This window comes from Podarcis liolepis (genome assembly GCF_965112155.1).
Source record: "Podarcis liolepis genome assembly, chromosome: 1".
Taxonomy (NCBI): Eukaryota; Metazoa; Chordata; class Lepidosauria; order Squamata; family Lacertidae; genus Podarcis; species Podarcis liolepis.
Window position 1 is genome coordinate 77,525,998 of NC_139554.1, and position 27,999 is coordinate 77,553,996.

A 27,999-nucleotide genomic window follows, 5' to 3' on the forward strand; every position below is an offset into this window, starting at 1 on the left:
TTAGAGGCAGCTGTGGTCCTGCGAGAGAGTTATTGTCAACTTTTGAACCAGTTCCTTTAACTGTATTGGGCAAAGGGGGCTTGGTCTGCAGCAATTAGCAAGGGAACTGTGTTAATCTCTATGTCTGGAAGAGTCACTGGAATACCAGGCTGCTGTGAAGGTCACAAAAGCAGACCAGGCTTACCCCTCCTCTCTATTCATTTATTTTGATCATCTCAACACCTGCCCCAGACAGGTGGCCAACTACAAAAGACGAGAGGGACTTCTTTTAGCAGTTATATGGAAAAGGGAATATCAACAGATGCTGTTTGTCATGTGAGGTACACCTGCTTAAATTTCCCTCTTCTACACAAGGCTTTAAAATGCAGGGGCCTTTTCCCTCTTTTGTAGCTGCCGACCTGAGACCAGTGCTTTTCAAAGGTTTCTTCCCCATAGACTACTTGAAAGTTGCTGTCGGTCTTGGCAGACCACTTAATGATTTTTCTGTTTGTAATGTTGCTGTATGAGTTTTAACTCTATTCTGTTGCTTCTTTTCTTTCTTAATATATATTGCCTTTTATTATTGCATTCCATAGAACTCATTTTACTATGCAGTACCAAACAACATAAGGAATAGAAGAAAATGTTAACCAACAAAGGAGAGTGGAATAAAAATGCTAGCCCTTCTGCCAAAAGAAGGCAAACTCAGCGCGTGAAAAGAGTTCATATTTATTGCTGCAGCATAAATCTAGAGGCCCCGGTGGAGATCTACGAAAAGCTGGGACCCCAAACAAAGGGTGCACAAAACTTTTATACTATTACAGAAAGAAACACAATTACTACAGAAGCTTAAACTATCTCAGTTGGCTATATCTATGGACGCTCAAGGCATGCTACTATGTACCACGCAATACCATAGTACCAGATAACAGAAAAGCAACATTTTGTATGAACTTTGCTTAAAACTATCTGTTTCATGAAGCCTAATCTGGGTCGGGAGAATTTACTGCTTCTCTTCTTTGAAGATCTCCTAGAGTTAGCTCATTCTTCTCTGTTTTGGAAGCTGATAAGAGAGGCCCACGATAGTGGCTATGCCAGCAAAAGACAGAAGTGCATTTTCTTTTCATAGATGTGGAGGGTGGGGTGCAGGGAGAATTAGCAAGCTGCCAGAGCTTCAAGGCCAAGACAGCAGTGAATTTCTTGTAAAATAATAGAGAGCTAACAGCAAGAGACAGAGAGAGGTGCCTATATTTCCAATACAGGACAATGGCAACCACATTGCAGTTGTGACTGTGTGTGGTTGTGACTGTGAGAAACGTGTTTATGCAGACTCAGCAGGCTGAGGCCAGTTGTGCATCAGAAACATGCTCTGTGACAGAGGGCAAGAGCAACGGGGGGGGGTGTGCTGTGGGTTCTGGCATATTTCCTGGGCCAGGTCATGACACCCAGTTATCAAACGCAATAAAAAGATGACTTAAAAAATCAATATGAATATTTCATGTGATGGCTGTGCTTCATCCACAAGCACACTGCACACCTCCTGAACAAAGCTCCAGGCAGTCTGCAGATGGCAGTCCAGGAACCCCTGCCCTAGACCATACGTATTGCTAAAGTTTTTGTTTTTCTCAAAAAATAAATAAATACTTGTACAAGTTTTTAATTTCAACATACTTTGGCTAAATATTTTACAAGCACAACCAGGCAGTCGAAGGACTGCTCATCTATTACAGGAAATGGCAGCCTGCCTCTTCCCCACCCTCTTCTTGTTCTTAATCATGGAGTCACTTAGAGTTGCCAAAAGACCAGAGAAAATGACTTTGCCTGAGCTTTCCCACTGGCCACTGTATGTGTGTGTTCTGAAGAGCAGCTTGATGTGCAGATGATGTTTATCCCCATAGCAATAAAAAGTTTTCCCTTCTGACTGTAGCACAACAAGCTGCTGTCATAAGAGAAGATCGTGCCACTCCTCCCCTTATTAATTGGCTAGCCAATTTTTGTTTGTAAAAACACCCAAATACTCTGGGAAACATAGGCACCAACTCATAGGGGCCAAGATACCTTTGGCCACCTCTAATAAAATATTTGAGGGATGTGCTCCTGCAAGGTTGGTGGGCATTGCCATTCAAATGGGCATGTGTGCTGCATCTTGCAATTGATTATGTGGGGCACAAGCTCCGTCTTGCCCTTGCAATTGAGGGGGCCATGCGACATCAGCGCACTGTGCACGCATGCCCCACAGCGTGCATGCGTGCATGACACCAGCACACCCCACAGCATGTATGCATGGCTGCCAAAGAACTTGGGGGGCTGGCTCTTTGGTTTGAAATTTGGGGAGCTGCCCTCAGCCCCCCTACTTAGTGCCCCTGGGGGTGTGGTTTACCAGGGCCCCCGCAATATTTTATTCAAGTTGGTACCTCTCCTGGAAAGGCTCTTAAATGTAGGTACTTTGTCTCTTTTTTCATGTTTCTTTTCTAAGTTCTTGTGAGATTTCTCAGATTCTTTCACCACAAATTCTTTCACTTGTCCAGGTTAGTGTTTTTGGTTTCTATCCTAGAATGTATTTTGATTCTTGGACACATGTATAGCAACTTTCACAAGAGCTTGGGAAGTTAACAAATATTGCATACTAGATTAGATGGAAGCCAAATTAATGGTCCTGATCCTTTTGTCTCCAGCTGACCTGGTATGTAATATGAATCAAGGAGGTTGGTTACCTGATCTACTGGGCAAATGCCAGGTATCTGCATTACCATCCACTGCCTCAGGAAGTGTGTCCGGATGTGACTCAGGTATGTTACACCTGGGCGTGGTTTCTTTCTTTTATTTTTTTACTGCCCTTGCTCCCATGCTTCTAACATTCAGAAATTAAGTAGGGAAAAGTTTTCCTGGCATGAGGATGAGTTTCATCTGCCTGAATTGTGCGTCTTAGGCAACTGTAAAAGACAGAGCAGCAGAGATGGTTTAAAAAATTGGCAACCCTAGCTCATGGATTGTAGTGCAAAACTCAGTTAAGGTTTCAGTACAAAGTAAACAAGCCAGGGAATAAGAACCAAATGAAATGCCATGTTAAATGCATGATCATATTGTTGACGGCAAGGAAAAATAGGTAAGAAAGGAGAATTATTTGAGCACTAAGATCCAAGTTTGGAACAAGTACCCTTTGGTGAGAGAACGCCAGCGGAGATTTGAAATCACAAAATATGCAGCAAAGTAAAATGTGTAAATATAGGCTTTTAGACCTCTAAAATATGCCCATGTGAGTTCCAAAACTTCCTGCTTCCCTTAACATAGAAGAAGACCGTGTGTTTGGCAAGTTAAAAGTGGTTTACTTACAAAAGAACCTCTTCACGTGTTGAGCTTTCCAGGTAGACTGAGGCACAACAATAGACTTGATTAACCTTCCACCTAAGGTTAGGGGGAATGACTTAGCTAACCTTGGCAGCACAGCTTACTCTATGGCATCAACCCCTTCACGCATTATTTAGACTTAAGCATGTTGGTTATATGAGGCTGGTTATCCACACATACATATTCACAGCTGGTTATAAGCACATACATATAGTTGTTCATAAAGTGACTAGATGCCAAAGAGGAGAGAGACCTTTAACAGTTGGGTAGGAGAGGGCATGCCAGCAACTGTGCTGCATCTTTCTATCCTTCTGCACATTCCCAGCTGTGCCATAATATACCCAGACCTATCTGGGCACGTTGGTACCTGAACGTGCTTTCCCACCTCCACGTAGCTTGTCTGGTATACGACAATTAACTTTTTGTGCGTGTCAGGAGATGGATGTTAAGACCTTCCCACTCTTTCCTGGAAGATGCTTTTCTCGAACATGGAGAGTTCAAGCAAGTTTCACTTCCTTTCAGAAGCCTCAGAAGCCTTTCAGAAGCATAGCATACTGAGGTGATGCCAGGAATGGCCTCGTCCATTGTGTGCGTGTCGATGTAAAGGTGCGTTTCTTACCCACCCACATTGCACTTGAAACCTCCCCCAACCTGTGGGGTTTTTAGCAATGAACTGATTGACACTGCAGTGCTTCTGCTGCTGCTGCTGCTGCTCCAGCTTAATTTGGTATTCTGTTACATACATCTGAGAGTCCAATATGACCATGTGAGTGAGGTCACTGAAAGAGAAGCTTGTGGGCTCTCTCTCTCTCTCTCTCTCTCTGTGTGTGTGTGTGTGTATGTGTGTGTGTGTGTGTGTGTGATGTTTTAGCATGTGACAGATTTTTCTGGACATTGCAAAAATGATTTGTCGGGGGGAACACCTCCACAAACCAGCTGCATATTTAAGTGCTAGAAATACTTTCTCTTTCTAGTTTGGCTGGTTGTGACAGCCAAAATTCCCCTCTTTTATATTATATGTAGACTGTGAGTGGTAGGAGGAGGTTGCTGGGTTCTCCTTTGCAATATATAGGCTATGATGATTCAAAACCTGTCTCATTCTGCTCAAATAGTATGCCCCAAACCAATTCCTATGTGTTACTACCATAAAGTTTTGCTCATCCTCACAACTGCCTTTCCATCCTAGACTGGTGAGACACCTGCTTGTTCCATTCCATCTCTGCCAAAACTAGCATGACCTCTTAGGGCCCAGGCCTCAGTTTCTTACCGAAAAGATTCCACCCTCTTCATCTACTCAGAATTTCCAGCTCTCCTCCAGAAGCTCTGCATTCTTTCCCACCTGTCTCCCCTACTTAGCCACTTAGATGGCCAACTAGCACCTTGTATGTAGGCCTAGCCCTCCATAGCTCAAATTGTTTCAGAGACCAAAGGCATTTTGGTTCCCTGGTCAAGCATAGGAAAAGATCACATTTCAGCTTTCAAAGCCAGATGGGGAAAAACAGAGCGACTTGTGACATCTTAAAGACTGGGATCCCCTCCATAAGATGGTGGGGGTTTTGTATGTGTGTGTTTTGACACAATATCAGTGTCTTAGCAATAGATCTGTACTGGGCCAGCCACACATCATTCTGCTTCATTGGTTGTTCTGTGATGCTTCCCCCAATATTACTGAATTTTTGGCATCTGGCATGGTGTTCTTGCACTGTTTCATAGATTGCTAGGATATAAACAATTTCAGGATTTTATTGATGCTGTTGGAGCCCATGGGGTGGTTTCTGAAGCATAAATGTGGAAGGGAAGGTTACGTGGAGCATATGTATGCATGGGTGAGACAGAATGAATGTGTTGCATGCTCATGAGGTGCATATGTAAATGTGTAGCAGGTGGGTGTGTTGTGTGTAAAAGAGAATGGGAGGCTTTTTTGCTTTGGCTTCGCCAACTTTTGGCATGCCACCCAACAAGTTTGCCAGGAAGCATTGCATTCCAGAGGCCAAAAAAGCACCTATGACATGCAGAGCTGAGACAAATAGAACCACCACTTCTGTGAGGGCCATTTCACACACTGGGAGGCATCGGCTCTTGGTTTGCTCAAGTGTATCCTTGACAGGGAGCTGCAGCCAATTCTGGATCTTTCACAAGGGTAACGTGCAAACGTGTTGGTTAAACTCACACTGTACATTTTTACAGGTACACAGTGTGTGAAATAGCAATACAGTTGTGCTGGGCATGTCAGTTGTGAAGGCAGCCAACACTTACCAAAATACTGATATCTGTTTTCTAGTCAAGGGAGCTGAGACATTTGGAGGTTTGTCTTTGCAAAGTCAGACAAGAGTAGGCAGAACTGCTTGGAGAAAATGAGGTGCCTGAGAAGTAAGCAAGCAAAGACAAGCCTGCTGGATCAGGCCAATGGCCCAACTGCTTCAGGATCCTGTTCTCACCAACCAGATGCCTGTGGAAAACCTGCAAGCAGGATCTGAGCACCTAACGCTCTCCCAGCGATTGGTTTTCAGAGGCATTTTGCTTCTGGCCATGTAGATGGCCATCATGACTAGTAGCCATTGAAAGCCTTTGGGCAAATCTCCTGGAGTTTTGTGCATGTCTAGGGTGATGGCATATTGCACAAAAACAGTGCTTCTGGTTCTTAGAAGTCGCAGTCAACTATTTCTGCTAGCAACGAACTAACAAGCCACTTCTTTCTTTCACTCTTATGTCAGCCAGTCGTCTGATGTAAGGGCACAAACCACAGAAGGAGCAAGTAAGACTGAGGGATGGGTAATCCCATCTATGCAAAAATTCGAAGTCACAGGATAAAAGGCTGTAGTCAGGTTTACCAGTTTCAGTTCATGCCCATTCATGTGTGAAGCTATGAATGGGTAGGAGCAAGCCGCAGACTTAGTGAATGGAACTTAATTGCTTTGAATGAGGATTGCTGCCTTTTTAAATGACTCTGCTCCCGTGCCTTGAACAGCGGCTTGCCATGCAGAAATAGCGTAGGTGGAGATTTCTGTGGCATGTAACAAATGACGGGGAAAGCCTCACCACCCTGGGCCCCCTCTAGATGTCCTTTTTATTGTGCATCCATGAGGGTATCAGGGCTGTTATATGTGATCCTGCTTTTAAGACTTAGTTTCCAATCAGTGCTGAAATCCCATAACTTTTCAAGCCACATATGTTCCAGGGTTGTTGGGGGGTTTTCTCTCTCCTATTTGTTGTGTGCTACAACGCAGGTGTGCTCTTCTAGGTGGCAATAATGCAATAGCGTTGGGGAGGCATTGCAGAACAACTCATAAGGCAAAATAATTGTGTGGGCAGCCCAGTATAAATCTACCACTAATGCGCTATTATTGAGTCAATAACGTGCTGCAGAATATGCCTGTGAAAAAAACACCTGTCTGGAGGGACCCTTAATTCCTGCATGTCAGGCCGCTGTCAAAGAACAGGAACAGAGCCAGTAAAAACAGTTAGGAGGTGCTTCTGGTGGTAGCAGAGGTCATTGCTGCTGTCCGGGGCACAGATAACGAGTTGTTTGCTGATAAGAGCAAAGAGAATACAGTATACAAATGCTGCCAACTATATATATAAATGTGTGGATGATCCAAATATTTTAGTTCTGAATTGTTATCCACAGGTCGTTCTGAATGTCAACAAGAACTCCCAATAAGAACCTGAAATATTAGCTTGTATTATCTTCCATCCATAGCAATCGTTTTCCAAAAGCAATTTGATCATCCCTGCAGGAGTTTGCTTGGTTCAGTCAGTGGCGTAGCGTGGGTTGTCAGCACCCGGGGCAAGGCAAGTAATTTGCGCCCCCTAACCCGTGGATTTGCGCCCCCTAACCCTAACCCCCAGATGTTGCGCCCGGTGCGGCCGGCCCCCCCTGCACCTCCCACGCTACGCCACTGGGTTCAGTAATTGCTTTCTTCCACTTTGCTCCTGGAGAACCATTGCAGAAGGAAGAACTGAATCACCAGACAGGGTAAGGAATGCATCTGTTAACAGAATCTTTGCATCCTCTCCGAAGTCCACAGAGGAAGACACACTTCCTCTTGCAACTTATAGGGTTTTTTATTCACCAAATACATTCTACTAAATCCCTCAGAGAGGGGAATCCCACCAGACCACTGGTATCAGCATAAGGGATAGAAAGCAAAAGTCTGGCTGGAAAAAAGCAGTGCTTTAATTAGCTAGTGTGCAGTTTAGAAGCTGAGGGCATACACAGATGTTAACAAAAAAGAATAAATGCTTTTCTAAATAGTTTCATCCCTCTGTGCCAACTGGGGATAATTCTAGATGATTTTAAGAAGTTGGAAAACAGCCTGAAGCTATGCACACAACTGTGTACACACCTTAACATTTAATGCACACACGCTCACACACACGCACACACAAACAAACACACTGGAGAATCCTGGGGACTGTAGTTTGTTAAGGGTGCTGGGAATTGTAGCTCGGTGAGGGGTAAGCTACAGTTCCCAGATCCTAACAGAGGAAGGATATGCTTTAAATATGCTTTAAATATACAGAGTGTACACAGATACCTGAAGTGAGTCATGCCGGGATCGGTGGGGCTTACTCACAAGCAGAAGTGCACAAGTTTGCAGCCACTGTGTGACAAGCCATGGCAAGCTAATCATTAAACTGGCTGGGTGTGGGAGGGGGGGTCCCAAGAGGGTTGGGTGTTATCTGAGGATCAACTTAGTGGCAGGCACAGCTGGGACAAATTTTATCTTGCATCCTCAGATTTTAACCGCACAAGCTCTAGCTTTCTGTGGAAACAGTAAAAAAAAGAAAAGCTCCTCCAAAGTGGTGCCAAGCATGAGAGCTAAGGGTAGGTTCTTAGCACATGTCCCAGCACCACTGCAAACAAAGCTGTTCCCACAGTGGCTTCTGATGCCATGAGAGGTCAACTTAGAGTGTGCAAGAAGACGACACTGGCTAAGATTTGTTCTGGTGAGGCATGCAAGCTTTCCTGTTCTTAGTCTCCCTGAAAGGTAAGCTCCATGTGACTCTTAGGGTGGCCAAATGCAAAAGAGGGAGGTGTGCTTGTGCACTTTAGTTGTTGTGCAGTAGAGGGAATTTCATCAGGCTGCAACTTGCCAGGTGAGGTATGCTCCTCTTCTAAACAACTCATAAAGGTGTAGGTGCCCCTCTCTACACAACTCATAAAGGTGTAGGTGCCCCTCTTACCTTTTGCATCTGGCCAAGTTTCCCAATAACTACTCCCTCTATCCGTGCCTTTTGAGAGCAGCAGGATTCATAGACATTAGCAGGCATAAGGTGCACCTTCATGCTGTGTAAAGCTTCTGTAGAGCAAGCTACCCTGGTAAATTATCAGCCAATCTCCCCCTGGAAACTTTATTATGGGGTACTATTGGGTAGATTCCAGGAAAAAGCCATTCTTGTTATTAATACAAAATACGGCATCGGGTTTTTAATAGGAGAAATAGCAAGTTCCCAGAAACCCAAAGCTAGCTGATTTGCAAATATGCTGGAAAAAAGATTTCAACTTATTTTAAAGACTGTGAAGACAAGTTGTGTTCAAAACGGCTAGAATGCTACAGGAGCAGCTACATGTCATTAAATACATACAGGCCATTCTGCAAATAGTAGTAGTGGTAGTTGAGTCCGGACACTGAGGTACACTGAAATCCAAGGGCCTTCTGGGTGTTTCCTCACTGCGAGAAGGGAAGTTACTGCAAACCAGGCAAAGGGACTTCTTAGCAGTGGCACCCTCCCTGTCAGATGTCCCATCAGATGTCAAGGAGATAAAGAACTACACAGCTTTTAGAAGACTTCCGAAGGCAGCCCTGTGCTGGGAAGTTTTTAATGTCTAACGTTTTGTTATGTTTCTGTATGTGCTGGAATCCGTCCAGAGTGGCTGGAGAAACCCAGCCAGATGGGTGGGGAATAATAATAATAATAATAATAATAATAATAATAGTAATACCCACTTTGTTGGCTTAGGTGACTAGCGTACGTTAGAGTATGGTTACAAGATGTCCCCATTTCCTGGGGACAGTCCCTGGATTTACAAATCTGTAATTTATTATTATTCTGAAATTTATTTATAAATGCTTAATCATATGGGACTAAATTGCATTATGTTGTAAGGACCTTTTATTAAATCTTAGAATTGTAAAGTTGAAAGAGACCCAAGGGTCATCTGGTCCAACCCACTGCAATGCCTGGAACCTGGCATTGGGCTGCAAGAATGTACTGTAAACTATCACATTTTCAAAATGTCTGATAGCCACGTTCCACTACTTTTCACAGGCTGGGAGTAGTGGCTCCCTCATATTGTACCCATTATGGAATGAAGACTTGAAAAGAAAGTACTAGCACAGTTTGTGTTGTGGATATGTTACTTCCATAACAGCCCCACTCACCTCACAGAGTGTTTGTTGTGGGGGAGGAAGGGAAAGGAGAATGTTAGCCGCTTTGAGACTCCTGAAGGGGAGTGAAAGGCGGGATATCAAATCCAAACTCTTCTTCTTCTTCTTCTACTTGACATGGTTCAGACTGACCAATGCATTGTTTTCAGGGACAGTGTGTGGCAGCTGAAGCTGTGAAATGTGCTAGAGGCAAGCATTTTTGTTGTTGTGAATTCTACTGATGTTAACCTTACCTGACCAATAGTATGCAAAATCTCTTAACTGGTATTTGAAGCATACAGTATGTGTTAATTTTTTGAGAGCTGGCTTGATGTAGTGGATTTCAAATTTTAATTATTTTAAAATACGTTTGCCCTTATTAAAGCAAAGGATTAAGGTGTTAGGAGAACCTTAGAATTTGAGGGAAAACTATGCCATACAATGTACTGTATCGAAATATTTTATATGAATAACGCAGCTACTGTATTCTGAATTTAAAAAGAAATCAACATTGTTAAAAACAAGGGGTTACATAATAAGACAATTTGTCTTAAATCTGCCAAAATCAATGTGGTGGTGTCATATATATAAGTGCATTGTTATTAAACAAGCAACTAAAAAAGATTGTTTATGTTTCCTGTTCCCCGCCGCCGCCGCCCCCAAGCAGAGATAATGTGTAAGCGTGGTGTCAGCTCCCTAAAAAAGGTGGACAACTCTGGGAAAGGGGGTGCCGGAGGGATCTTTGCACCACGGCGCCGGATATGCTTAAGACGGCCCCAGCCCGCATGCAGCGGCGCAGGTCGTTAGCAAAGTCTTCTTTTGCAGTGAGGTGGCTGCTTGCCAGCAGAAGTGAAATCATTCCAGCCCTGCTCTGAGGGCGCATTTGTGGTCCTCCTGTACAGCAGCTAGACTCTCTCCTTCCAAAAAAAGAACCCCTGTGCTTTCTAAAGGGCGACCAGCAGGCAAGCCACGTGGCCCGCCAAGGAGCTCCTCGGAAATGAAACTTAAGTTTTCGTTGATATCATGTGATTTACAGGGACGGAAACCGCCGTATATGGTCAGGGGAGACGAGAAACGCCGGTTTTGTGATCGGGAGAGGCGTAATACGCTCCGGCGAGGATTTTGTTTGGGAGGAAAGAAAACACTCCGTGGGGCGGGGGGCGGGGCAAGAGCCCGTTCGAAAGGCGGCTGCCTCTGATTGGCCGACGCTGACGGCCTCCGAGCCATTCCGAGCCAATGAAATGCGTCCCGGCTTCTCATATAAGCCCTCGCCGGAGGGGGCGTGAGCGTATTGATGTCGCCGGAATTCCACTACCTGCCGCGCAATAGAAAACACCTGGTAGCAGTACAGGTAACGCACCTTTATATTGGGTGTCTGGAACCGGGGGTGAGGGGAAGAGGGGCGCTGAGGTAGAGCAGCTTCAGTGCAGAGCGAGGGAGGAATGACTTGCATCATTTTCTGTCTTTCTCGTTTTAATCATAACATGCACACTTACCTGAGAGTAAGTCCCGGTGAGATCAGTGGGATTTGCTGCTGAGTGAAGGATTGCAGCAGCGAACCTATGGAAGGGCAGCTCATAGTTTTGCGCAGGCTTTCTAGTGTTGCTCGCGCGAGCACTGCCTCGCTCTTGAGAACAATTTTTAAGGCTGTTTGGTAAACCGTATTATTTACCCCGTGGAAGCCCCCGTAGTTGAGTTTTATGCTGACATTATCTGTTGTTTGCGCGCCTGCCCCGAGGAGCAGCTCCCTGCGTGCCTGCGTTGGTCGAACATATTCAAAGTTAGCATGCTCGTGCAATCCCCACCTGCCCGATGTGCGCACTGTCAAACGGCTTGTAAGGACTTTATGTCTGGAGGCTACACGTGTAGGCAACTTTGGGGCAGCACGTGTTGGTCAGACGAGCACACAGTGGACAGCAGTTGCCGCTTCGATCGCTGTCTTCCCCCCACCCCCGGGGGGGGGGGTAAGAAAAAATATATCTGCACAGACATAGATGTACAGGAGTGGTAAAATAGCTCCTGGGGGTGTAGGGAAAGACATACCTTCTATAGAGGAAATTCACCAAGGGTAGCCAATGCTACCCTTGGGATGTTGTTGTTGAGCTACACTACAGCTACCAGTGCCAGCCAGCACGGCCAGTGATTAGGGATAAGAGTTGTCCTGCAGCAGCACCTGGAGGGTAATGCCCTGGCTAGGCCAGAGATATTCCATGCCTCGTCCCTGATGCAGAACAGGTTGTACGAATAAGAATCCCTGGCACAAATTAAGCCTTGCATCATGTGAACCAGCACTGATGCAGTAGTTCCCTGGTCTGACTTTAGGTTGCCTTTTAAAATGCCTAGCAGTCTAGGTTGCTTCTGTATTTTTGCAAGAGGGATGATAATTCCTCAAAAGAGGACATTGACACTGAACTGATGTGTCAATAGGAAGAAAATATTGCAACAGAAGTCAACCAGGACAGTGGCATTTTTAAGGGAAGTCTCGCCTTTGGCTTCTCAGAGAAGCAGCTCTTTCCTGGTGATTTTTCAGTAGCACATGTCAGAAGACAAAATACTAGGCAGGTCCTATTCAAAGTTTTGTCAAGGGGCAATTATTGACAATGCACAAATGGCCCTTTGTCAGCACTACCCAAATATTCAGTAACTTGAAGCCAATGCTTGATTACTGTAAATTGGTGTGGTTCTGAAATTACATTTGTTTTCTAACCTCCCTCATAAGTTCATAGGGGGAAATTCACTCTGGCTGAACAGAACATGCCACTGAAAGGGATAGGGTGGCCAAGGAAGCTCCCTCAACCCTAATTAGTTGTCCGCTGCTGCACTTCAGACAGCAGAGGTACCTGAAGAAGCATCTTCTTTTTTATTAAAAAAAAAATTATTAACAGGCCAATCACATCACATTATCCAAGTCACATTGGTTCCAAATTATACAGCCAAATTTTAAATTTTGTTGGGGGTACCCATACATCAAGCTCCGCACAAGTCCAAAACTCCGAACGAGTCCAAACATCACTTATATTACTGCTTTAATTCGACAGTTCAATCCATTTCAATCCAGATAGTAATTTATTACTTTCTTTCTCTTCTTGTTGTTATCGTATATTCCTTTCTTTGCGATCTCTGATAATTTTCACAAGCAGATTGAAAACAGGCATCCTTTGTGTGGGTTTTGTACTGTCCAAAGATCATATCACTCAGGGACAGCCTCTGTTCAGCGCTTCCATAAAAAAAATTAATCTTCGGTCTGTCCTTTACTTTTCTCAGGCTTGCCAAATAAATCAAATGAATAAGGAGGCTCTGTCAGGTCAAGCTTGCATTCCAACATTCCTTCTCTTTCGAACGATCCTGATTCTCCTCCCCCTGTCCTTCTTTCTCCGGCAAGCCTGTCTTGGCGAGATGCCATTTTTTAACTGTGTCATAAAAAATTTCCTCATTCTTACCGTTCACCAATCCTTTCTCCTGTTATAATCCATCCCACACAGTTCTTGAATTCCTGCTTGTGATTAATGAAAACACAACGATCTTATTTCTATCTGGGGTGAAGGGTTATTAATATCACATCGTGCAAAGAAAAATAAAGTTTTTTCCTCCACCCCCCCTTCATTCCAAACAGTCAGTCTTCTAGTGGTGATTCATCAGAAGATTTACTTATCCATCCGTCACTCTCGGTCACAGAGATCCATTAATCAGCAGTCTTGTCTCTTGAACATTACTTGATATATGTGCTTCAGCTTCATTCCAATCGTATGTTTCCAATTATAATTCCGAGCTGAAGCTAACCAGCACGCGCTAATTGGAATCGGCGTCAGGAAGATCTGACTTCACCGAGGGCTCGTGCCAAGTGTTCGGCACCCCCATCTCTCGGATCGGGGGTGCATTGTGAACACCACTGGCAAGGCAGCGCGCGCCCCCCCCCGTCTCCTGGGGGGGGGGTAGAAAGACTGCATACTTCCCATAGCAGCCCCTTAATTACCTCATACGGGTCAGAGAGATGTTATTGTCGGCCATCTTCCAACGCGCCACCTGGTGGCCCCATGAAGAAGCATCTTCAGTTAAGATGGCATTGGTGTACAGTTGGCCTGGAGTTTTACTGATGAGGATGTAACAGAGGTTCAACTAATGGGAAGGTAACTGCAGCAAGATATCTTCATCCTAAACTGCTGAAAGTATTGTTAGGAGGTGCACTTTTGTGCAATAAGTGAGGCTGAAATGTGTGGCTGTTTGGAAAATTACTATAGGTTTTAGGGTTGGGAGTAGTTTGGATTTTTGCAGTTCTCAAGCAGGCTGAATTAGGCATCACATTAGTAAATGAAATGATTGCAAAGACACTGACTGTCTAGCCATAATAATAGACTATAACTTAATATTTTTAATTTAAGCAGATGTGAATCTTGAGGTGCATCTGTGGTGGGGGATTTTTTATTTTATTTTTTTGCCTCAAGTGGCAAATGTCCCCAGCTTGCCCTGACAGGACTCCTTTTTTGCTCTTGGACCACATGGCAGCTTTTGTTGCCATTATATGCTTCTGCATCTAGTATGTGGGTGGGGACTTATGGAAGCATTTTTGTAGTGGTTCTGCTCTTAGATTGCCAGATTAGTTCCATAGACATTCGCTCTAAGTCCCACAGGGATCTTATTTTCTCTCTCACACATTCTTCTTCACAGCTGCAGGGAATTAGGTCATCATTGGAATATGAAGAACAGTTAATTTTATTTCTCCTTTCCATCTGAAGCAGCTGTGGAGGCTTTTCTGCCCTGGAAAGTGGCTGGGTGAGGTCAGATAAGTTGAAACTCATCGCACACAAGAAAACGGCTGATGGTTTGATAAAAGAGAAGTAGTGCAAGTTGTTATTCTGGGTGGTGTTGGCACACTTCCTGAAGTGCAGCGCTCCTGTTTTTCTCCTGAATTCTCAAGTAGATTCTGTTCGAGGGTGTGTTTATCAGCCCTGATTAATATGCCAGTTGCACCTTGTATTGTAGAAGAGCAACTTTATTGGGGGGGGTGGAAGTTCTGGTAATATTTCTGAGAGATTGTGATAGTTGCTGGTGGTTCATGTTGCTGTTATTATGGTATTTAGCCTCATAGAGGACCCTCAGATTTTGCACAACCTAATGCAGAGCTTTCCAGACTTTTCATGTTGGTGACACACTTTTTAGACATGCATCATTTCACGACACAGTAATTCAGTTGTACTAGCAAACCAGGGGTTAAACTAACCCCTTTGCAGCCCTGGGAGGAGTGTGGGGAGCGTTTGCACGACATACCCACACACTGCAGCTGGCACAGTGATGTGTCGCGACACACATTTTGGAAAGCTCTGACCTAATGAATATATCCTGTGCTCGCTTAGTAGCAACTCAACCATACAGTAACTCTGTTTTCTAACATGTAATAAAACCTATCAAAACGACCAAGTCTGCTGACATGGCTTCCGCCTTTTTATTTTCTCTGGTCTGTACAGATTCTGCCTCATGATCTTCCATTAGTCCACAAGACATTAAGCAGTACAAGATTCAGTGTGTGTAGCTGTCATATTTCAACTTGCCACAAGGCATATTTTAAGACTTATTTGACTCCAGAATGGCTGCACCAGCAAATGAGAGGTGAGTGTTCTTGTGGCAATCAGAGGCATGCAGGCATGGGCGGGGAGGGAGAACTGGGTGCGTGCAAACACACACTTCTACACAATAACTCCTGAAGCTGTGTTGGTTGAGTTTGTCAGCCAAAACTGACAATTCTGTCTGCTTGATATAGGATGGCATTTCACACACACATTGCATTTATTTATTTATTTAGTAGCAGCCCATATTAACTAGAACATACTCGAATCGAGTCCTACACGTTTACTTGGAAGTAAGCCAATGTGTTCAGTAGGGCTTACTAGTAGTAATTGAGTTTTGGGAATGCAGACCTTACTGCATGAGATGCCAATGATCAAACAGTAGCGCCATTGAGGGTAGCTAAAATTGAGGTAAAACTTAATATAATAATAGGTCCAGTGTTTGTTCTGCTACACTTTTTTTGAGGTTGCTCCTTTGGTTTCTTACTCCAGTTAGTTTTAGTTCCTCTTGAGTGTCAAAATCCACTTTATGGTGAGCCTGCGCTTTGGAGTTTGGGCTTAGCCAACTACAGCCCTCACCTGTGGTGAGTAGATATGTACAAGTTTCATGATTATTGCGCAAGAATCCAAGTGCACCTTCTTTACCCCAGCCTTCTGACAATAATAATTAATACAAGCAGTTTTCTCATCAAGGCGAATCACCCTTATTTTCATGGTTCAAATGGTAGACAAGCTCAGGTTCAGACTGAAGTCCACATCCAACTCAACTGTTGCCCTCCAGCTGCTGATTTGTTGACCCTCTTCACTCTCATGTCTCTTAATGAATTATATTGCTGGGCTGTCCTGTCCTGGGGGTATCCAGGAAGCTGCTGCTTTAAAAGTATTTTTGACATTTGTATGAGGAAAAGTGTTGACTTCAAAGACCAGAACAACCTGTTGTTTATTAAGAAGTTGCTATGGTAATCGGCATCTGTTTTTGTGTAGGATCCATGTCTTTTCTTTTTCCTAGAGGTCTGACACGAGTGATTTCTGGGGCCATTGTGCCACCTGTGCAACTGTCGTAATTGACGCTGCTGCTGCATGTTGGGGTGATATCTAGGCTACATTCCCTCCAGTATTTTTGAACCTCCAGTTCAGTATTTCTCTTTGCTGTTTCAGAGGCCGTCAAAAGGTCCGTTTCTTTGACTGGTTGATCAATGAGATCAACAGTGGAAGATGTAAAGAAAGCGTGGCCTGGACTGATGACACCCACACAACCTTTCGTATCCTTTGGAAGCACAATTCAAGGAAGAACCTTGTGGCAAGTGATTACAAGATTTTCCAGGTAATACTCTCGTTCTACTAAGGCTGACTTCTTGCATGTATTTGCCATGGCCAGATTCAGCTAATGGGCTGTGCCATTTAAGAACTTTGGTAGTGCAGTTGGAAAGTCCCCTCTCTCCTGCACCCCCACCAAATTGGCTCTGAGGGGGTTCAGGAGACACCAACCCCAGAACAGCACCAGGAGTGGGGAAGGAGAAGAGAGATCATTCCATCAGGCAAGCAGAATGATCTCTTTAATGCTACGTTGACTTCCTCCAACTCTCTAGTATAAAAGCCATTTCTGGCACCTTAAAAAGACTAACAAATGTATTGTGGCATAAGCTTTCACAGACTGGAGTCCAATTTACCAGCGGTTGCAGCTGAATAATAAAGCAGATTCTCTGGTAGGCATGCAGAGTGCCCATTTCTGCAAACATGCAATGTACCCTGCCTCTGAAGGCACCCTGCAGCTGCTATAGTTTCCATAGTGGTTTCACAGTCAATCCCTCTTCCTAGGGAACTTGGAATTGTAGCTCTGGGAGGGTCACCTAACAACTGTCAGTACTCTTAACAAACTACAGCTCCCAGAATTCTTTGGGGGAAGCCATGACTGTTTAAAGAGGTATCATAGTGCTTTAAAAACATGGTGTGAATGTGGTCTTCATCAGAATAATTTTCACACTTTTCCATCTCCTCTTCTCCCATGTTTCTGTGTGGAAAGGCGTGGGCTATGGTCAGCGGAAAGTACAGTGAAGGTGTACTAATCCCAGCCAGATGGAAAACCAACTTCCGCTGTGCCTTAAACAGTACAAAAAGATTTGAAGAAGTTGAATCGGAATACCCTGACTACCACGTGTACCGAATCATCCCCTCCAGCCGCAACTCTACATCGCCTGTTAATCCTCCTGCCGACACAAGTAAAGACAGAAAAGGGATGCAGGGTTAGGGCTGCAAAACGTTCTTTAACATGAAGTGCTTGATAAATTGCAGGAAGTGTGGGCATCCACCACAGGCTTTCTCTGTTCATGCTTCAAGGGAATTCCAGGGTCTGAAAAAATTGTAATCTCTTTTAAAAGGGATCAATTGTTAAATTGTTTAAATCACTCCAGGAATTGTAGGGCTGAGAGGGGAATAAGGGTCTCCTAACAACTCTTAGCACCCTTAACAAAAGTTTCCAGGCTTCTCTGGGGAAAGCCATGACTGCTCAAAGTGGTATGATACTGCTTTAAATGTATAGTGCAGATGGGGCCATAGTTCTCTGCAACCAGGTCTCGAAAGTATGTATCTTCTTGTATTTGCATTTCATCCTGGAACTGTTGTTCATTGTGTCTTTTTTCCTATGTGTCTCCTCCTCTCCAAGTCGGTGGAAGTAACCAGGAAGTTGATCAGTTGCATATGAGCCCCTGCAGTGAGGGATCCCCAGCTCTACACCAGTCTACAACCCAGGTACAATACAGTTGGGCACAATACGTTTGAGAGGGCCGTGGAACAATTCGAAAGCTATTCAGTTTAGAGCTGGTCAATGCATTGGTGTAGGACTCTAGACCAGGGTCTTGTTTCTAATGAATAAACATCCAATAATTAAGTCGATGTGAATGCAAAAATTATTGGTGGGTGGGGTGAGCAAGGGAGCAAGGAGCAACTCCTTGAGCAAGGGAGAACATTGCTGAAGAACTAATGGAAGGACAGGCATCTCAAGTGGTGACAGACACATGAAGAATCCCTGTCTGTAGGGATTCAGTCTGTTAGAGGCAGCTTCTCAGTCAACTTAAAGGTTTTTAAATTGATTAATTCGGAAGCAGATCAGTGTGTTTGTTTATTAATTTTTTCCAAATTTTACGTATATAAAAATAACAAAATTATCCAGGAGCTTCAATATATGAACACATGTTCATGATGTTTTCATGGGAAGTTGGGAAGTGCATTGCAGCAAAACAGTTTATGGAGCTGCTGGTGATAACGATGTCATTGCCATGTGGCAGGAAAGAAGGAGATGTGCCTGTCTTTGTGCTCCAGTGCACTAGCAAATAGTATTTGTGCAAAGAGTAATGGTCCCGTTGCTGGCCAGCTTTGTGCAGCTGATCACAGGAGTAAATCCAACAGACTTTCCAGACTTCATACATACTGGACATTTTCACAGGGGATGGTTATGTTGCAATTAAGCACAAGCCATTTTAGCAGTGCGTTCCTATGCAGGCTGACTCCATAATAGACATGCTTAGGATTGGATCCCAAATTTTGTATTTGAAAACGTACGTTACTTTAAATATGTGTGAGAGACCCAAAATGACTGAAACCTTGCATATGAGAAATGCTCTTGAGACTGTAGCTCTGAGGGAAGCTTCCCTCAGTACTAGGCATGCACAGCTGGTGTGAGGGAGCCTTTGCCCCCCAGAATGTTGCTGAACCACAACATCTGGCTGAACCACTGGTCATGCTGATGGGAGTTGTAGTTCAGCAACATCTGGAGGGCCAAAATGCTTCCCAATCCTGAATGTAAGACATTTTGGAAGGTCCAGACTAGTTCTTGTCTTTGTTTGGCTTAACTTCAATTTTTGCAAATTAAAAGGCAAGGCTGTTGCTCTGAATCACAAGAGTTGAAATACAGTTGATTACTAAAAATGTTGAAAGTTCCTGGGATAAGCTGCAACAGTATCATTTCAAGATGCTGAAAACAGCATCTTTTGTATGTATCGTCGTCTTGGAGAAAACTTTATTTTTCTGGTTTACAGCAGGAGATCGATGATATTTTTAAATCCCTGTCACTGGAAAATCCATGCCCAGGTAAGCTGTCAAAACTTGAATGCTCATTTTCTGGTTTACGGACAAAAATTTGGGGTAGATGCTTAGAACATATTTTTGCTATATTTATTCATTTATCACATTTGCATTCCAACTTTCCTCCAGGGATCTCAAGAGAGCATACATGGTTCTCTTCCTCCCCATTTTGTCCCCACAACTACCTTGTGAGGTAGATTAGGCTGAGAGTGTGACTGGCACAAAGTCACCCAGTGAGTTTCATAACTGAGCAAGACTTTGAACTGTGTTCTGCTAGTCCTAGTCCGGAACTCTAACCACTACACCACATCGGAATGAAACGTGCCTGACAGAGCTACCATTGGGAAGCATGCCTAGCCCTGTAGGATCACAACGCACCCAGCATAGCAATTGAAAAATATCAGTTGATATTGGAAGATCAACTGGAAGTTCTAAAAAAATGAAAATCCGCACAGGAATCCCTAATCCAACCATTTGGAATTAGGGGCTGCTCATGCAAATTTCCAAGCCTGGCATATGGCTTGCATCAAGCCATTTTGCCCACCTCATTAAAAGAAATAATGACCAGAGAAACTAGAGAGAGAGAAAGAAGCTTCACAAATGAGTGATTACTTTTGGAACTGTTTCAATAAAAGGATTTTGAATATGTATACACGTTAAGCTTTAACATGGAAATGAAAACAAAAAACAGCATCACCACTGTGCAGTTTTCTGCTGGGCACTGGCCTTTAGATATCACTTTTTTAAAAGCTTTGGCAGATGCACAGACAGTTCCCTAGCCCCTGTAGCAACTGAAAAAATCAAGGCATCCCCTTGTTCATCTGACAAATGGGAAACCGCTACCCTGTCTTGTCCAGAGAAGCACTTTCCAGGGGCGTTTTCCTGGCAGTTGTTGGAGGTGGTGCTGAACTAGATATGCCTCTGATTAGATTCAGCTGTTTTGGTTGCTTGCTGAAAACATGTGGCAGTCATTCATGCCTTGATAATCTTGCAGCTTGATTCCTGTAACGTGCTCTGTGTGGGGCCGCCTTGGGTTCAGTCCGGAAGCTGCACCTGGTGCAGAATTAGTTACTAAGCTGCTAATGGAACTTAATCGTCTGCAGTACATAACGCTTGTTTTTGAGGATTGTGCACTACTATGCTACCAGGTTTAAGTATTGGTCTATAAAACCTTGCCCCCTATATACAGGTGTGGTTGGGGTGGAGTGTATGCCCGCCCTGCCCAGGGCGGGCACGAAGACTGCACCCCTGAGGGGGGAGGGGTGAAGAGGGCACCTTTCCGTGCGCCACAGTTCAGGGTTGGAGAGAGGCGGGGAAGCTGCTGCCCGTTCTCCTCCTGCTCTCTGCTGACTCTCCTGCTATCTGCTGCCAGGTCAGATCTGAACTGGCCACAGAGCCACTGCAGCTGGGTCAGAAGAGCTGCTGCCACCAGGTTTGAGGTGTGCTACGGCCAAGGAGGGGTGGGCGGCCATGCTGCCATCCACTCGCCTGCTCTCCTCCCCCGGGTCAGGCCCAGGGAGCTGAGCTGCACCAGGCACAGGCGACGCAGCCAAGGTGCAGCTCCTCTAGAGCGGATTTGATAGTTGGTTTGATTTTTATGAGCTCATATTCTGGAGGGCAAGGGACACACACTGAACCTGGGGGTGGGCATGATAGATCACTTTCTGATACAAAAGGATGGGGGGTTATTTATCACATACTTGGCACTGGCTTCCGTTTTGTGGGCTCTGTCTGCATATCCTCCTCCTCTAAACTTGCATGAGAAGAAGAGAGAATTTCAAAGGCGTTAAACGCTTTAAAATTAGGACTGGTGCAGCATCCACATCAACATTGTTCTAAACCAGTATAGACTTCATCTGCCCAAATGCATCACTGCTCATGCCTGTTTTACCATCTAGATGTGCTCCAGTGGGTTTTGCAGCAAGCTGAGATTGATGAAGTTTCACAAGTCTCCTGGGCTCCTGTTCCAGAACATCCTCTAGGTAGGTCTGGCTTGGCAAAATCACCTTGCATCTCTTCCTCAGCCTCTGAGTTCTAAGGATGGCTACACATTTCTGTTTCTAGCTGCTGCTCAGATACTTTTAATAAATGTGATCTCATGCTCAGGGGCTTTAATGTACAATATTTCATGTGTGTATGTGATGGGGAGTGAGCCGGTGCAGCTAGAACCTATATATCCCTACATCTTTCAAAATTTGTTCAAGAGGCATGGCATACAAATTTCACATTGTCTTGTGCTTAATTTGTTATAAAGGCTAGTGTGTTCTCTTGAGTTGCATTATTATTATTATTATTATTATTATTATTATTATTATTATTATTATTATATATTATTACTGCTACTACTGCTACTACTATTTTATTTATACCCCATCCATCTAGCTAGGTTTTCCCAGTCACTCTGTGCAGCTTCCTTCATCTCCCTTCCATTGATTTGTTTCTTTTCCACCCCAATACAGCAGGGGAAGTTGCACATACAATCCCTTGTATCGACCAAAACAGCTGCTTGCCTCTGGTGCCTGGAGTAGTGAGTGAACCACTGGCAAATAACTGTTGTAAAGTAGCAGACGGCTGGCTGGCTGCACGTCCACCAAATGTGAATTCCCAGCCAATTGCCGTTCATCCACTGCAGCTTCCTCAACAAAATACACCTCCTGGGATAAATCAAGCTAACCATGTGGGTGAGTAGAGTTACTCTGCAGTCTGCATGTCTGGAATTGTTCCAAAATGAATAATTGTGCTAAAAAGAAATTTTACTGAGCTGCGCAGTGGTTTTTGGAGCACTGGAGAGATTGATTCATTGGATCGCCATTTGATTCCTGGAACTTGCATATGATAAACTATTTTAAGATTTTCAGCCTGCTTGAATTAGTATCAGATGTCCAAAACAAATATGGTAGTTCCTAATGAACAAAAAATCCAGAACGGACAAGGTGTAGCAAAACTCCTGATTTGCTTTAGCAACAAGCAGAAGACTGTGGTTACCTCCAGACTGCCAGTAGTTTGCCCCAGGGGTTCAGTTGCATACCAGAAATTTAAGTTTGTGCCATTAAAGTGAATTAAAGCACTCTGGTGCAAATAATAATAATAATAATAATAATAATAATAATTAATAATAATCCACTTTAAAAAGAAACCTTGACTTTTTGCAAGTAGGAAACTGAGGGGGAAATGCACTAAAAAGTGTTGGGCTAAGGGATGGGAAGATGTACTGTATAAACTCTGTACAAGTGTGAATGCTTATTGTCACATAACCTCCTCACAAAAAAATTATCTGAATGAATGCTCAATAAAGAGCTACACGTCACCTGCACATAAGCCTTGTGCAAGCAGATTACTGCCATGCTGGCTGAGACTGTTGAGAGTTGGCATGCCAAATATCTGGAGGGCACCAGGTCAGCAAAGGCTGAGCTAGGGCATGCATAACATTTGTTAGAATTCCCAAGGTGTTCCTCTTCTGTGCTAGGAGAAGCCCTGTATGATAACAACTTCATTGAACACGTTTTCCTGAATGAAGAACCTCAGGGAAATGGAGTGATGAGCAACCTGTTGAGAAATGACTGCCATCTGTTTCCAAACCAGCAAGCCATGGTGGAACAGAACACATTTGCACCTCCAGTTGCCCCTTCCCCACTAGAACAACCCCCCCTTCATGCTGCTCCACTGCAGAACAATGCAGGTTAGTGAATGCATCCTATTTTTGAGCAAGTCCAAAACAAATGTGGAATCATGAGGGCAATGGGTGTAGGTCTCTGGGCAGCAAGGGCTTAAAGAAGAGGGCCAAACCTCTGTATGCTGTTTGCTTAGCTATAGCTTATGTGCAGCAGAGCTGTACTGCTAACTGCCTTAAGTTAGCCACACGGATGATAATATAGCTTCCTCTCTGTTGGATATGATGGTTCTATCAATGTACCTGCCGCTACCACCAAATAGCATTTTTCCTCTGTCGGTGTAAGCGTTGTGCTGCGATGCAGATGGCTTGTCAGCCTGACCCCTTAGCAGGCATGGAGCTAGTAAGCTTCCCCCACTGGATTAAGCACGGTCTTGTCTCTTTCAGGATGTGCCCCTCTCAATCTGGATGTCTCTATCTACTACCGCGGGAAGCTGCTGCACGAAGCAGGAGTAGAATTTAACAGCTGTATGTTCACATACAACCCATACTATGAAATTGGAGGAAACCCGCAGATACAACATGTTCTATTTCCAAACCCGGAGATCCTTCCTGATCAAAAGCAAGTTAATCATACCTTGACACTGCTGAAGAATGCGGGTCTGCTGCTGTACCAGAAGAACAATAAGATCTGTGCCTGGCGAATTGGTCGATGTAAGGTCTTCTGGGCTTTCTCCAAAGAGTTGGAACATACAGCACCGAGTCCTCCACTCAGGCTGTTGGGACGGGAGGAAGAAACTGACATCTTCAACTATGAAAGATTCTGTCAAGGTGATTCTCTAGGAACATGGTATTTCCTCTGTGGGCACGAAATTAAACTGTGTGTTAATGCATGACTCGTTTAAAAACAGGCACATGATGACACAGTTGTGAACCTGCTTTTTGTTGAGTCATGGAGAAAACACCTGAGACATGGGTCAGGCCCAAAGGCTTTGATTTGGAACCCTTATGCGCATTAAAACCTCCCCAATGTCATAAAAGGCCTCCCTTAGGGGGCAGTAAGACTTTTTGCTTAGCTGTGATTTGGCCATAATACGCTATTTCAAAAGTGCCTTGTGCAATGAATGGTGTTGGGTGTTATCAGTAGCCTGTGACTTTCATCCTACCCAGGCCTTACCATTTCAGCTTTTATGGATATGAGTGAGATGAGGCTGTTATTGGGTGCAGAATGTATCATTCTCAGAATCTCTGCTCCCCACCCCCTTTTTTAAAGGTACGTTCTAGTCCACAAAGCTTGGAGCAGAACTTGGAGCAATAAGCAACAGGTATGGTGGGTTGAGGAGCATGTCTTGACGCAGAGTTTGGACTCCTTACTGCAGGGTACACATGGCACTAATTGTGGCCCGTTTTCATTGTGCCTGTCAAGCTTCTGGCAGTGCCCAAGTGAAAGAGAGCAGTAATGCTGCTTAATATTTTTGGAGTGGTTTGGAGAATATGAGGCAGTTCACATACCCTATTTTAGTAATCCTTACAGTGATCCAATAAGGTAGGTCAGTGTTGTAGGGGCTAAGAGCTGAGCATCTGAGCCTAAGGCCAGGGGTGAAGAACCCCTTAGCCTGCCAGGGTCCACTTTCACCCACAAGACCATACCCTAAGCTACACCTGCCCACCTATCAGTTGACACCACTTGCGACATCGTCTGATGGGTGCAAAGGCAGGGTTAAATCCTGCATTGACTACACATACCTGTTCACAGCACACAGACAAATTGAAACCAGTTCAGTGAGGGGTTTGAATCACAGCCCCCTGCTTAAACCAGAGATGGCTTCCCCTATTGTATTAGCAGAGGTTACAAAGCTAACCTGCTAATCCCTCTGCTTGAGCAGGAGATCGCCACTGTTCAGTCTCCACTGCTTTTGTTATTAAACTATGTTAACAGAACTCATCCACACTTCTGCTTGTCCCTTGCTAGGAAGAATGTGTCGGAGCAGTTTTCTGCTTGACCCATACTTTCTAGGCATGGTTTGCCTTTGCCTCACTCCTTTCCCAGGGAATACCCGCTCTTTAGTGCTAAATCAGAGCAAATGTCAATCCAGAGGAAATCTGGATTTCCTGTGGAAAGAGGAAGTGTGGATAAGAGGAAGTGTGGATAAACCCACAGTTAAGACTCACTTGTCACCTGTGTATAGAAGTCCATTCCTACACGTTAAATCTCTATATGCTGTTGCAGTTGCAAATTAGCACTTGCAAACTTGGGTGAAGAGCTTCTTGATTAACTGAAAACCACTCCTATAGCTTCCTGTTATTCCAAAGTTCTTTTCACATAGAAGGCTTATATTGATTTCTTCTTAAACTGGCCTATAATGCAATGCAAACATCTCTAAATCTATATTGCCTAGAGCAGGGATAGCAATATGAGGCCCTCCAGATGTTACTGAACTACAGCTTCTTCATCCCTGACCATTGGGCTGGGCTGATGAGATTTGGGAGTTCAGTATTATTCATTAACCTTCACACATGTCACAAGTAGCTTTTTACCAAGACAAGTGAAAACACCTTTGGGGTTTTTATTGCCCTTTCTGTTCATGGATCCCCAAAGTGACTTAGAAGAGCCTTGGATCTTTCTCTTTTGTAACAGAACTGAGGGCTTTCCGTGATGGTCAGAGATGTTCCTCTCCTGACTACACCATCTACCTGTGCTTTGGCCAGTCCTTTGCATCTGACAAACCCAAGGAATCCAAGCTCATCTTGGTGAAGGTGAGCAAAAAGCAGTCCTCTTAAGTTAACAGCGCACAGTACTGCCTTTAGGAATAAAATGACTTTCTAGTCCACTTGTCCAGACAAAATCTGAAGGCCATTTCCACCACTGGTATGGTAGCAAAGCTGGCTTGCTTTCAGAAAAGGAACCACGGTTACTCTGGACTCCCTAGCAAGCATACCTGTGTGATGCATGTGTTCGCAAACACCTTTGGAGGCAGTGCAAAGTAACGTCTCCTCCAAGAAGATTAGGGTGCTGTGCATAATTGTTGCACCTCCCCATCCCCCCCCAAAGTATTTTATTCTTGTAACAACTGTGTGAAGCGGCTTAAGCAGAATGACAAGGTTGCCCAGTGGATTTTAAAATACCATATTCCAACATTTGCCAACTTGGTGCCCTCTAGATATTTTGAACTTCTACTCACATCAGCTCCCAGCTAGAAAGCAGGCAGCCAGCAGAAAACCCCTTGGACCCGTGCTTTCTTGCCATCGAACAAGTGGAAGTGTGAATGAGCACTCCATGTACTTCTAAAGAAGCAGTAGGTTGGGTTTGACCAGTCCCCTGTCTTTTAGTCCTATACCTGTTCCCCTCATGACCCTTCATATTAGTGGTTTTTTACTTAATTCAAGCTCTGATGTATTCTACATTTTTCCTGCAACAGAGCAGTGTTCAAAAGGGGTTGTTCGGTGTGCATGAACACACACTGACACACACTTCTTACTATGTCTCACTGGCTTGTTGACGGCTGGCAGACATCTCTTGTCGCACTGTCTTGTCCCTCCTCCTGGAGGGAAACCAGCTCTATTTTTAGTACCTTGATATCTACCTAAAACGTAAAGGTAAAGGGACCCCTGACCATTAGGTCCAGTCGCGAACGACTCTGGGGTCGCGGCGCTCATCTCGCTTTACTGGCCGAGGGAGCCGGTGTACAGCTTCCGGGTCATGTGGCCAGCATGACTAAGCTGCGTCTGGCGAACCAGAGCAGTGCACGGAGACGCCATTTACCTTCCCGCCGGAGCGGTACCTATTTATCTACTTGCACTTTGACATGCTTTCAAACTGCTAGATTGGCAGGAGCAAGGACTGAGCAACAGGAGCTCACCCTGTCACGGGGATTCGAACCGCCGACCTTCTGATCCGCAAGCCCAAGAGGCTCAGTGGTTTAGACCACAGCGCCACCTGCGTCCTTGTTAGGTACTTATAAGTACCTAGTAGGTACCAAAGGCAGATTCTTATTGCTCTGCTATTTTTGGCTTACCTGGTTGTAGGATGGAGGCAGGTAGTGGTTTTTTAGAGGGTTGGAGATGGTCTGGGAGGGGCATACTTCTTTTCAATCCTGCTATCTCCTTTGATCAAGCAGGTTTTGAAGGCCCCCAATCCTCTCTGCCAGAAGTGCCATTTGGAGAGGAGTGTAGACATTTGGCTCTTGAAAGAATTGCAGGCAGTCTATCTTTTGTTTTGTTTGGTGTTGGGTGTGCATATATTTTGGGGGGTTTTGAGGACAGCTGCATAGCAAGAAGGTATCTTGGAGTAAGTAGGCAAGCCTTAACGGGCTTTTTTATGTCTTGCAGTTGGTGCCGATGGTTTGTAAGCAGTGGCATGAAGACCTGCAGAGGCAAGGCTTCTCATCCTTGAACAGTGAAAACTTGAGCCTGCAACTCTCCAACAGCCTGTTTGATATGATAGAGCAGCTAACTACCATGATGGAGATGGATTAGTTCATGTTTCTTGTCAAGATCTCAAATAGTAAGACTGGAGTGTGTGGGTTTGTATGTGTGTTCACATTCGCAAGGGGTCACTTCCACATTTGGCTTGCATGAGGAGCTACAGTAAAACCCACTTTTTTGGTCTCTGTATTCTGTCAGCCTGCATAACTTCTGCTTTTTATCTGAGGCTGGAACTAACAGGTGCACAGCACCATAGTGGTGCACTTCATAAAGCTTTTGGGAACAGGGTTACAATCAGGGTTGAATTTGCATCCTGCCCTTCAGCCCAAAGGATTCTAGGAAGGTATGTTGCAATTATAAAATAAAAATAAACCAACAACTTAAAAGTAAATATTGGGAAACAGATCATAAAAATAACAAAGCCAAAATGGCAATCTAGCAGCGTTCCAGTTCTCAGCCAGTTATATATACACCTGATAAAACAAATGCACTGTCTGTACACCATGCTAAAAACAGGGCTGTGTGTACTCCATGCTAAACAGGAAAATTTGCAACCGTGAGATGCAAATTCTGTGTCTTGTAGAAATTGTGCAGGTTAATCTGATTAGCACAACTTGTTCACATT

The 27,999-nt window shown here is 44.4% G+C and overlaps 1 protein-coding gene across 3 annotated transcripts; it reads left to right on the forward strand.

The window, feature by feature from the left end:
• Positions 1–10,748: 10,748 nt before the first annotated feature.
• IRF7 (interferon regulatory factor 7) lies at positions 10,749–27,795 on the forward strand. 3 transcript variants are annotated; one of them, XM_083480318.1, is made up of 12 exons: positions 10,749–11,049; positions 15,161–15,302; positions 16,418–16,583; positions 17,283–17,478; positions 17,922–18,007; positions 19,294–19,345; positions 21,238–21,321; positions 21,799–22,020; positions 22,806–23,018; positions 23,397–23,780; positions 25,588–25,706; positions 27,279–27,795. In XM_083480318.1, exons 2-12 carry the CDS (start codon positions 15,280–15,282, stop codon positions 27,423–27,425), a joined length of 1,692 nt encoding a protein of 563 aa, XP_083336444.1. In that variant the 5' UTR covers positions 10,749–11,049; positions 15,161–15,279; the 3' UTR covers positions 27,426–27,795. The 3 variants fall into 3 exon arrangements, with proteins under 3 accessions (XP_083336444.1, XP_083336445.1, XP_083336446.1); XM_083480319.1 differs by having other exon boundaries at positions 10,822–11,049; positions 19,297–19,345; XM_083480320.1 differs by lacking the exon at positions 21,799–22,020 and having other exon boundaries at positions 10,822–11,049.
• The last annotated feature ends 204 nt before the right edge of the window (positions 27,796–27,999 follow it).

Excerpts from the sequence above, each read along its gene's own strand:
- IRF7 (XM_083480318.1), top strand. The coding sequence starts at position 15,280 with ATGGCTGCACCAGCAAATGAGAG. Across the intron at positions 15,303-16,417 it reads GCTGCACCAGCAAATGAGAG|AGGCCGTCAAAAGGTCCGTT; the intron begins GTGAGTGTTCTT and ends TTGCTGTTTCAG. Across the intron at positions 23,781-25,587 it reads CTATGAAAGATTCTGTCAAG|AACTGAGGGCTTTCCGTGAT; the intron begins GTGATTCTCTAG and ends CTTTTGTAACAG.